At 38.1% G+C, this 12,364-nt stretch overlaps 1 protein-coding gene across 1 annotated transcript in view; it reads right to left on the bottom strand.

Annotated features, from left to right (window-relative positions):
- Positions 1-10,534, bottom strand: part of ZCWPW2 (zinc finger, CW type with PWWP domain 2) — a 68,285-nt gene extending 57,751 nt beyond the window's left edge. The window contains exons 1-3 of the mRNA XM_014549229.1: positions 10,254-10,534; positions 8,612-8,669; positions 4,118-4,465 (exon numbers count right to left, since the gene is read on the bottom strand). Of these exons, the coding sequence (XP_014404715.1) occupies positions 4,118-4,452 (335 nt within the window). The 5' untranslated portion in view covers positions 4,453-4,465; positions 8,612-8,669; positions 10,254-10,534. The remainder of the gene's footprint in view (positions 1-4,117; positions 4,466-8,611; positions 8,670-10,253) is intronic.
- Positions 10,535-12,364: the final 1,830 nt, after the last annotated feature.

Here is a 12,364-nt window from a genome sequence, read left to right as displayed (position 1 = left end):
GACTGGTTTAACCTAAAGACATATTTTATTACTAAACTGTTTTACTACATTACATTAGGATGCAAATATATTTTCTATAAATTAATTTTCATATTCATGAGAAAGCTTTGTATGTCTGTGTAAATATGCCCAAGGTAGTTATCCTAAACAGAGCCTAGCTTCTGTTTGACAATGTGTCCTACTATACTAAATAAGATATGCACTGTTCTCTTTTACTTTTAACTTCTATGCTCTTTTAGTTGAATACAATGCTATTTGCAATTTTTAAAAATCAAGGCTGCTTAAGCATTATAGAGGTAGTTTTTCTCTTCCTAGTACATGCAGATATCTCCACCACAAAGCAGAGAGACATAGTCCAAAGGCAGGAGGTTGCATCAGTATTTTTACAAGTACATAAGTGTGTGCTAATTCACAATGTGGATGTAAATATAACTATTATATTTTGATTTTCCATAGAGTTTGCTGTAGGAAAAGAAAGTATTACTTTATTGGCAGGTGCAAGCACTGGGCAGGACCATGGCATGCAGGAGCAAAGAATTTTCAGTAACCACCAGAGGTTCGCCCCGATGACAGTGACCAGCGCCCCATCTTGGTCTGGCGCCCCCGCTCACCTGGTTCACCATCCCGCTGTGCTATGCCAACATCCACCGAGTTCAGTGCTCTGCCGCCTGCTGCCGACACCCACCATGTTCTGCGCGCCCCATGGTGGTCAGCGCACATCATAACGACTGGTTGTTCAGTTGTTCTGCCATTTGGTCTATTTGTATGTTAGGGTTTTATATATATATAGAAGATATACATATATATACACATATATATATATACACACACCCATACAATATTTCACATTTGATCCCTAGAAAAGCTCTCAGCAACAAAATGTACAAATCTCAGAGTAATTTCCACATTTGCAAAGATATTAAATGTATTAGTTTGTTATGGCTGCCATAGAAAAATTACACAACCCGAGTGGCTTAAACAACAGAAATTAATTTTCTCACCATTTTGGAGGCTAGAAGTCCAAGACCAATGTGTCAGCAGAGTTGGTTTCTCCTGAAACCTCTCCCTGACTTGTAGATGGCTTCATATGGTATTTGTTCTGTGCATCCTTGGTGTCTCTTTGTATATAATCTCCTCTTCCTATAAGATCACTCAGATTGGATTAGGGCCCACCCTAAGAGCCTATTTTAACATAATTGCCTTTTTAAAGGCACTAACTCCAAATACAGTTACATTCTGAGGTTAGAGCTTTAACATGTGATTTTGGAGGACATAATTCAACCCAAATCTAGGTATATGACTTGAAGGCCTCTTGTGTGTGTCTTAGGTGTATGTTAGAATAAGCTCACCACAGTTTATGAAACCAAACATATTCTTCATGCAAAATAGTTCAATATGAATGCAAACAAGGTAAGGTGAGCTAGAGTATCCCAGCTTTAAGAATGTTAAGTAGGAAAATGTAATATAAAATAGCAAGGGATTCTGGGAAGAAGGCAGCAATGGTGTTATAGTTTTAGAATCTCCTGATTTTCCCATAAATACAGGCAGAACACTTATAACAGAAAGTCAAAACTTGACACAAAACCTCTATAACAAAACTAATTGATAAGCTATACCAGTGGTCGGCAAACTGCGGCTCGAGAGCCACATGCGGCTCTTTGGCCCCTTGAGTGTGGCTCTTCCACAAAATACCACGTGCGGACGCGCACGTACAGTGCGATTGAAACTTCGTGGCCCATGCACAGAAGTCGGTTTCTGGCCTGGGCAAGTCTATTTTGAAGAAGTGGCGTTAGAAGAAGTGGGGGGTGTCGGTCGGTCGATCGGTCGGGCGACGGGAGACGCGGCTCAGGCGGGCCGCGGGATATGCAGTGCGGGGGAGGCGCGCATGATTCATGCATGAGTTGAGTGAGCCAGTCAGTCAGCAGTCTCATTGTGCAGTGGTTAGTGCTAGTCGCGTCCGCAAATCGCGCGCGGGTGACAAAAGTACCTACTCGAAGCATAAAGTTACCTGTATTTTTCCAAACAGCTGCAAATCCTACAGGTATTTTTGTCATCAATTTAAGAATTGTAATTATTTTGTGTTGGTGGCTTTATTATTATAAAATGAGGACGTTTTTAGCAAAGGCCAGCGTAGGAGTACCCTAATTAATTAATAACAATGTACATACCTATATAGTTTACGTTTAAAAAATTTGGCTATCAAAAGAAATTTCAATCGTTGTACTGTTGATATTTGGTTCTGTTGACTAATGAGTTTGCCGACCACTGAGCTATACACATGCAAAATGTAGGTACAAACTACCAACACTTATAAGACCCACATTATTAGCATCTTTATATATGAGAGAGAACAAAGTGGGAGGGGGCAGGCAACCAGAGTTCTGATGTGTTTGTGACATAAGAACCTTAAAACCATAAGTTCTCTTTGGAAAGTCAAACTGAGTACAGCAGTCAAAATTGTGAGGGGGACTGCAACAAAATTGAAAGCGTTAGAGCAGCCTGGGCCCTATAAACACTTAAAACTAACTGACAGAGCTCCTTTTCAGAGCGAAAGCTCATGCTGAGGAGAAACTGTTGGGAGTATAATCCAAGTTTAATAGGGCAGGACCAATAAGAATAAAGAAAAGAGATGGTACAAATAAAAGTGGGAATATAACACTAAAGGTTGAATTAATACAAATTAAGAAAATAATGTAGGTTGTGAAAAAATATAAATTAGAATTAGAGAAACTAAAAAAGTAGGTTTTGAAGAAAAGGAAGATTTGAACAGACAGGTGACAAAACTCATAAAAACATTTCAAAATTTTTCAATAAAGACTAATCTGGAAGAAACACAAAAGACATTACGTTCAATTGATAATACCTTCAGAAAGATAAAAGATGGAAAATAAAAAATAATTAAAATTTTAAAGATGAAAAGAATTGAAAAAATACCAACGATAAACAAAGATCTACCATAAGTAATATATGTAAGTCCCAAAATAAGAAAATCAAAACAATGTTAACAGGATAAATATAATTTTAAAAAGTAATTGGGGAAAAAAAACTTGAAACTATATGTATACTGCACATTACATTCTTGGAAAAATCAACCCGGAATGGGAAATATTGAGGTAGACAATAAATATATAAAAATCTAAAGAAGAAGAAGAAGAAAAAGGAGAAGAAAGAGGGGGAGGGGAGGGAAAGGAGGGAGAGAAAGAGGAAGAAGGAACAGGAGGGGGAGGAGGAAGGAGAAAGAGGGGGAGGAGAAAAATAATAATATATTTTAGGTTTCTAGGCAGCAATTACAGAATACACATTCTTTTCAAGATAGGCCATACTGGGCTATAGAATACAATTCAATGAAACTGACTACAATCGATTTAAATTAGAACTCAGTAACAGTAAGTTATTTTTAAATCTCCAAATATTTGGTAATTTAAAAACATACTTCCAACAACTCATTTCAAAGAAGAAATACTAAGAAAATTAATACATCTTTCAAACTCAATGGCAATATAACACAACATACTAAAATTTTTGAGATATAGCTAAAGCAATACTTAAAAGAGGAAAAATAGATTTAAGTCAGTTACCTAAGTTTCCAATATAAGAAACTAGAAAAAGTAGAATTAAACCCAAAGAAATCAGGGAAAGAATTATGATGACATCAGGAAACAATAAGAAATTAGACAAACAACAGAAAAAAGTTGATTCTTTTAAAAGTTTTAAAATTCATAAATTTAGCAAGACTATATCTCAACAGTTTATTATAAAATAACTAGAGGCCCCAAGATTCGTGCACTCAGCAGGGGCAGGAGGGTGGGGGTGGGGGGTTCCTCAGCCCAGCCTGCGCCTTCTCACAGTCTGGGAGCCCTAGGACCTAAGCCAGCAGTGGGACATCCTTAGCGCTGCCTCAGAGGTGAGAGGCTTCCGCCACCGCTGCTGCGCTCAATAGCCATGAGCCCGGCTCAGGGCTTCTCTGGCTGAGCAGTGCTCCCCCTGTGAGAGCGCACTGACCACCAGAGGGCAGCTCCTGCGTTGAGCGTCTGCCCCCTGGTGATCAGTGCACATCATAGTGACCAGTTGCATATTAGCCTTTTATTATATATGATGATGATAGCAAAAATCTTACCTTGGCCAATTCTTGAATTTTACCAAAACCAGGCTACCAACAGGTAGCTGTGAATAGACAATCTTAAATCCACTTCGATGAAATTGAGACTCTTCAGGAAAGTCTTCTTCAGAAATAGAGCACTTATTATATTTTGAATCAGTGTTCATGTAGCAATACCATGATTCATTGTGATCAACTCTGGCTGCATCCTCAGTTGACAACAATCTCCATTTCAAACAACTTTCACATTGAACCCACATTTTGTTTATATATGTATTGTTTTCCATGAAGGAATCCATTGCAGTGTTACGACAGTCTACTATTATCTTACTGTAAAATTTTTCTTTTTTCATAAATGAATTTAATCTGGAAAATAAGAGGAAAATAAAAGAATAAGGATTCAAGAGTATAAGAAAAGTTCAATCCAAAATCTGAGAAATAGCTCTTTAAATACCCTCTTTGCCCAACTACTCTCTATCCTTATAAAGATTATACGTGTTGAGCATGTTGTGTTTCCACTTACCCAGAAACAAAATAGATGCATCAATTCCTTGGGGCTCAAAATGCTCCAAAATTAAAAACAAGAACAGTATGATGAAGCAGAAGACTAGAGGTTAATATCTATTAATCTACCATATCACACACAGCTGGTAGATATCCAATACTTTTGCCATAAAAAATAGCTAAGCCTTATTGAATGCTACGATCCAGGTATCATTCTAAGTGACTCATGCACACAACTTACATAGTCTTCCCAACAACCTTAGTATAACCATTTTTAAAGAAATATTTTAAAGAAAAACTGAAGCAAAGAAATTTGTAAGGTTCCAGAGCTTATATATGGTAGAGTAGAATTAAGATGAAGGCAGTTTGGTCCCAAATTCGGTGATATTACCTACTAAGCAGTACTGCCTCTGCGTATATATATTATAGCATCGCTTGATTAGCCCATTCTTTTTCAAATTCTGAGGAAAATCAATTACAGAAAAACATTTCATCATATGAAAATTTGAAATGCTTTAAGAAAATTAAAAAATTTGCATGTATAATTTTACCTTTTATTATAATTTAAGTGATTTGAAAAAGAACATTTATCAGAGCTTTCTTATTATAAAAATTTTAAACTTGTAAGAAAAGTTAGCATTGTATGATTAAGGCCTCAATTTCTAACTTCAACAATAATTGCTATGTGCATAATACTAAAATATAGTTAAACTAATAATTATTGTAATTAATAAAATACAGGTAAAAATATTAGCATCTTATTTTGCAATGCAAAACCTATTTTTTCAATTAAAAAAAACTTAGATATGCTATATTAATGAGTTAGTAGAACACTACTAGCCAAGAATATGCACCATTTAAAAAAGCTCTTAAATCATGATTTAATTACATGTTTTGAAACTCACTTATCATATGACTTTCCAGGATAACTACAAATAGCTTTAGAAAAAAACTGCCAATATATTACAATTGACACAATTCACAATTTTTGACCTACTAATTCCACTCATGTGAATGCATCCAAAGAAAATTTTCCAGTTTCTCTCCTGTTATTGATTTCTAGTTTTATACCATTGTGGTCAGAAAAGATGCTGGATTTCATTTCAATGTTCTTATATTTGTTAAGGCTGGTTGTTGGCCTAACATATGATTTATCCTGATGACTGTTGCAAGTATATTTGAGAATATGTATTATTCTACTATTGAATGTTCTCTATCTGTTAGATTCTTTTCATCTAAAGTGTACTTTACATCAAATGGTCCTGTATTGATTTTGTCTGAGTGATCTATCTATTGTTGATAGGGGCATATTGAAATCCCCTATTATTATATTGCTATCTATTTCTCCCATTAATATTAGCTTCTTTATTTTGATGCTCCAACACTGGATGCATAAACATTTTCAATCCTCTTGATAAATTAACACCTTTATCATCTATCTATATAAAAGCTAATATGCAAATAGACTGAACGGCAGAACAATCGAACAACCAGTTACTATGATGTGCGCTGACCACCAGGTGGCGCGTGGAACATGGCAGGCATCGGCAGCAGGCAGCAGAGTGCAGAACATGGTGGGTGTCAGCCATGGCGGGATGGTAGAGCAGGTGAGTGGGGGCACCAGACCATGGCGGGGCACTGGTCGCTGTCATCAGGGCGAGCCTCTGGTGGTTACTGAAAATTCTTTGCTCCCGTGCGCCACGGTCACACCCGGCGCTCGCACCTGCTGCCGGCGCCAGCCCCACTTGCACCCGCTGCCAGGCCGAAGTCCGGCGCCAAGTGATCAGGGCCAGCACCGGACGCCAGCAGTGGGTATGAGCGGTGGCTGCTGACCCCAATCGCCCCTCAGGGCTTCTTTATCTCCCCCTGCTCCTGAGGGGTGATTGGGGCAACAGCAGCCACTTGCACCCGCTGCCGGCTCTGGCCCCAATTGCTCCACGCCATCAGCGGGGGCAAGCGGGGCCAGCATCATCAGCATGTGGGAGCGGTGGCAGCGGGAGTGGGGCTGCCGGCAGACTGGGGCCCAGGGGCAGCGGCAGGAGGGGCTGGGCAGGGACACGGAGGATGGGCCAAGACCCGCCCCTGTGCCCACTGCAGCCTCGTGGCCCACAGTTCCTTTCAAGGTGCACGAATTTGTGCACTGGGCCTCTAGTTATATAATAACCTTGACTTTTTTCAAGTTTTTACTTAAATTCTATTTTGTCTGATATTAGTATCGTAACCTCTGCTTTCTTTTGGTTTCCATTTGCATGGAATATTTTTCATCCCGTCACTTTCAAGGTATGATTGGAGAATTAGTCCATTTACATTTAGAGTATTTTTTTATAAAAAAGGGGCTAGTAACCTTTTAATTCATTTCTGGATGTGTAGATCCTTTGTTCCTTTTTTCTTCCGTTGCTCTCATGCCTTGTGATTTTCTGTAGTGGTATTCTTTGATTCCTTTCTCATTATCTTTTGTATATCCAGTATAAGCTTTTGCTTTGTAGTTACCATAAAGTTTACATAAAACATTCTATAGTCCATCCTAAGCTGATAACTTTACTGGCATACAAAAGCTCTACACATTTACTTTCCCCCACATTTTTAAAAAATATATATATTTTATTGATTTTTTACAGAGAGGAAGGGAGAGGGACAGAGAGCTAGAAACATCGATGAGAGAGAAACATCGATCAGCTGCCTCTTGCACACCCCACACTGGGGATGTGCCCGCAACCAAGGTACATGCCCTTGACCGGAATCAAACCTGGGACCCTTGAGTCTGCAGGCTGACACTCCATCCACTAAGCCAAACCGTTCAGGGCACTTTCCCCCACATTTTGTTTTTGATATCACAATGTACATATTTTTATGTTGTGTATGCATTAAAATGTTTTGTAGCTAGACAAAATACTTCTGTCTTTTAACATTTATGAGAGTAATACGTTATTTACACATCACCATTACATAATATTCTGAATTTTACCTTTACCAATGAGTTTTATACTTTCATGTTTTCATATTACTGATTAGCTTTCATTTAAGCTTAAAGAAAAATTTTAGCATTTCTTGTAAAGATTGTAGTATTATATAAACTATTCCTCACAAAATGGAGCAACTGTATAATGTAGTGATTAACAGTATGGGTTTAATGCCAGTCAGACCTACATTAAGATCTAAGAATATCTTCTGAATAGCTGTGTGGCCTTGGGCAAACCATTTAAAATATTTTTACCTGGAAAGTGGGAATACTACCAGCACCTACCTCATAGAGTGTTCTGAATGTTCACTAAAATAATGCATGCATGGTATGAAGAAGCACAGCACATAGTAGGTGCTCATTAAATGGTTGCATTACTTTCTTTTCTTAAACTTTCAAACTGCATCAACTTACATTATTTGTTATATCCCAAATATATCCAATGTGTTCTGTCTCTATGTCTTTGCTCATGTTACCCTCCTTACTCTATCATAATCTGTAAATTTTCCACTTTTAAAATCTACCTCAAATACCATCTCTTTTAAGAAGTTTTTCTGGATATCCCCAACCAGCTGCAATTTCTCCCTGCTTGACCTTCATGTCCTCTTAACTTCTGGTATGTATAACATTCTGCTTCATATTAAAGTGATGTGTGCCCTGGCTGGTTTGGCTCAGTGGATAGAGCGTCGGCCTGTGGACTCAAGGGTCACAGGTTCGATTCCGGTCAAGGGCATGTACCTTGGTTGCGGGCACATCCCCAGTGGGGAGTGTGCAGGAGGCGGCTGATCGATTTTTCTCTCTCATCGATGTTTCTAACTCTCTATCCCTCTCCCTTCCACTCTGTAAAAAATCAATAAAATATATTAAAAAAAAAAAAGTGATGTGTAATGACTACTTCCTACCACTAGACTGGAAGCTATCTGATGGAAGAGGCATTATGTTTGTGTTGCCAGCAATGAATGAATTGATGATGGAAAAATTGCTTCTGTATATTGATTCCAAAATGCCTATAAAGTGCTTTACATGCAGGGATTTTTCATATCACTTACCTAATTTTGTTCAATTTCTCCTATACTTCTGTGAAGCATCTGGAACTGGATAAATATTCTAACAGATGGGAAAGGGATTAGTGAGCAATTTTTATTTGTAACAATACATTACAATGCATTACTAGTAAAATTGAATTTATTAAAGAAACCACCAAGGTCTGCAGAACTCCATTAAACAGTTCTAGACAACTTAATACAGTATAATCATTATATATAATTTGTAGTATTAAAGTGAAAATCGTGAGCTAAAGAAGAAAATAAGAAAATTCCATATAGATTTTACATAAATTCTCCAAAGATTTTTGTATTTCATGAATGTCATTTTAGAATGCTATAGCAGAGCCTGAAAAAAAATAAGATCAATTTTTCTTGAGTAGAAATATTACATAGTTCCATTGTTCAACAGAACAAAGGTCTTTAAGATGGAGTACAGACAATGTGAATTCTTGTGAAGCATCAATTTTTATTACAATGTATATACATTTTATGACTGATGCATCCCAGATGGTAAAATTACAACATACCCAAGGAGTTCTGAACAATATAAGAATTTAATGAGACTGTGTGAATAAATACATACAGAAAAGGAATGAAGATAAATGGCTACTTATAATAGAAATTGCTTTTATTGTTTGTATGTGAATGAGAAAAATGACTGTTCTTCCAAACAAACAAACAAAATTGTCATTATTCTTTTGCTCTCCAACATTGTTGTTATAGGAAGTAATCCATTTTTAACCACATTCTATCCCAGATAATACAACTCCTCTAGGTTTGAGAAAAGTAATGGTATCTGTATCGCTGTCTTCAAAGTTGGGGCATTTCAGCCTTATAATTTCAATTTGAATCACTTCTATTTTCTAGATAATATCTCACCTGTAACCAATAATTATAAGACTGCATTACTGGCCCAGCTGGTGTGGCCCAGCAGTTGAGCATCAACCCAGGAACCAAGAGGTCATGGGTTCCATTCCCAGTGGGGGGCATGCAGCAGGCAGCCAATCAATGATGTTTCTCTCTCATTGATGGTTCTCTCTATCCCTCTTCCTTTCTCTCTCTCTAAAAATCAATAAGATCATATTTTTAAAAAGACTGCATTACTAAACCTGCCTACTTTCAAAGAGAACCTGAATTAATAATTTTAATGTTATAAATTAAAATTTTATAATAATCAAGAGACAGTAGAAAAGGATGAGGACTTGGAATAAAAAAATATAGTTTCTAATCTTGGTTATACAACTTTACAGCTGTGTAATCTTCAGAAGGCCTCAGTGTCCCCATCTGTAAAGTAAGGAGAGTAGAGCTAGATGACCTCTAAAAAGTTGTCATGCTTTAATGGTTCATAATTGATGCATTCTGGCTGTTTTTCTTCAAAAATCTCTACTCCCTGTGCTGGATTATCAGCTCCTCTATGTTCTTTTTAGCCACATATCAGAGTTTAAATTTCACCAGCCCCCTTTCATCACTGTGTTAGTCTTGTTAGCTCTGAAGACTTGCTAAACTTCATTTTCTTTGCAGTAAATGTTGGTTTTCAGTGTTTATTCTGTCTTTGGTTCATATGTTATCTCCCTTAGGTAGGAAATCATATTAGTCTACAAGGTGTATTTCTTGCCAGTCATTAAAATGTGGCACTCTTCATCACCTTCAATCTCCATCTGGAGCCTTCAGACTGATGTCTTCCAGTATCTCTCATGAAAGATGCTTTTATCACAATCTTCGAGACAATTAATGATAGCAGATATAAATTCCCTTTGGCAAATGTTAGCAGACTGTTTCACTGACCTTCCCACCTAACCACCCAAATCTGATGTTATCAGCTCTGAAAATAGGGAAGTCTAAGAGGAGTCCATATTCTTCCAATTATTGGCTGTATAACTTTGAGAGTCATTTAAACTCTTCTAATTTTATCTGCAAAATTATTATTTCAGCCATAACTGATTTGGCTCAGTGGATAGAGCGTCGGCCTGTGGACTCAAGGGTCCAGGTTCGATTCCGGTCAAGGGCATGTACCTTGGTTGCAGGCACATCCCTGGTGGGGGGTGTACAGAAGGCAGCTGATCGATGTTTCTCTCTCATTGATGTTTCTAACTCTCTATCCCTCCCCCTTCCTCTCTGTAAAAAATCAATAAAATATATATTTTTAAAAATTGTTATTTCATAGAGAGGTTGTAAGGATGCTTTTCAAAAAATAAATAAATATAATAGTGAACAGTAATAGAAATAAAAATGCATCTGTACCAAGGACAGTCAAGTTTGAAAGTTTTGCAGTACTCCCAAAGGGGGAATTTTAAAAAATTATTCTTAGAAAGATTTTATGAAGGATAAAAAATACTACAAAGAAGAAAGGTGAGGTCTATAATAGCAAAAAGAAATAGGGGTTCCACTGGGATGAATCTGAAGAAGTCACATATCAACCTAGCAAAGTTTAAAAACAATATATTTACAATTTCAAAATGATAAGGAATTATTTGACATTCTCTTACACTATTCAACGTATGAATTCAGGTGTACATAATTTTTGGTATATAACAATCAGTAAAATCAAAAGCTGGTTCCTTAAAAAGAAAAAATTCAGGAATAAATCATATCCTATATAATAAAAAGGTAATATGCAAATTGACCCTAATAGCAGAACAACCACTGGACCAGTCACTATGAGACGCACTGATTATTTCTTGGTCCTTTTCCCCGGCCGTCAAGCACTGATCACCCAATGGCAAACGGGAAACCGGGGGTGGGTGGCAGTGGGGGGCAGGGCGGGCTGCGGGCAGCTGGGGAAGATGCCCTGATTGCAGGGCAGGCCTAGGGACCGTACCCACACACGAATTTCATGCGCTGGGCCTCTAGTTAGATATATAACTATAGGACTTTAAAAATTTTAAATTACTAGAGGATACCTTGTATACATTTAACTCAAAAGGAAATTTAAGTTTCTTTTTGAGCATAAGAAAACAAAGACTATGTTAATCTCATTTTAAAAAGTAAACTTGTAAAAACCCTACTTAAAGCAGCTAAGATCTGTGAAATGAATCAGATCTGTTAGAGAAAAATTAATCATGGACAAATATCCAATGAGAAGTAATTAATGAGTCCAAGACTGGTCCCCTGAAAGATGGCCTCACAAATGTGATGTCCTACAAAGCTCCATGGAAATTAACTATGGCCATCAATTCTGGCCAACAACATTTGGATCTCAGTGCCACCTCCAGCTCCCATTATGCCAGCCAGGAGGCTGGTGCTAGCCCAATCATGTATACTGATATGACTTACTGTGTTGCAATCCCACTACTAACACGCAACATCTTGAAGCTAACTGTACTCACAAGGCTTAGATTTTAGTTGGGCTGGGACTGCCAATCAACCTTGAATGCCATGCTCTCAGAATTGTACTAGAGTCAAAGTTCTGCCACATTATATTACTACTAGAGGCCTGGTGCACGAATTCATGCATGGGTGGGGTCCCCCGGCCTGGCCTGTGATCAGGGCTGTCTCGCCCAGTCCTAGTCCCAATTGGGGCTGGCTGAGGGGGAGGGACCCGTGGGAGCTTGGCTGGCCACAGAAAGTTGGCTGTGGGGGCACACTGACCATGAGGGGACAGCTCCTGCATTGAGCACCTGCCCCCTGGTGGTCAGTGTGTGTCATAGCTACCAGCTGGTTGTCCAGCTGTCTGATCATAATGGTCACTTAGGCTTTTATATATATACTAGAGGCCCGGTGCACAAAAATTTGTGCACTCGGGGGGGAAGGGGGGGG

Source organism: Myotis brandtii, unplaced genomic scaffold (assembly GCF_000412655.1).
Source record: "Myotis brandtii unplaced genomic scaffold, ASM41265v1 scaffold54, whole genome shotgun sequence".
NCBI lineage: Eukaryota > Metazoa > Chordata > Mammalia > Chiroptera > Vespertilionidae > Myotis > Myotis brandtii.
This window is presented reverse-complemented; position numbering and strand designations above follow the sequence as displayed.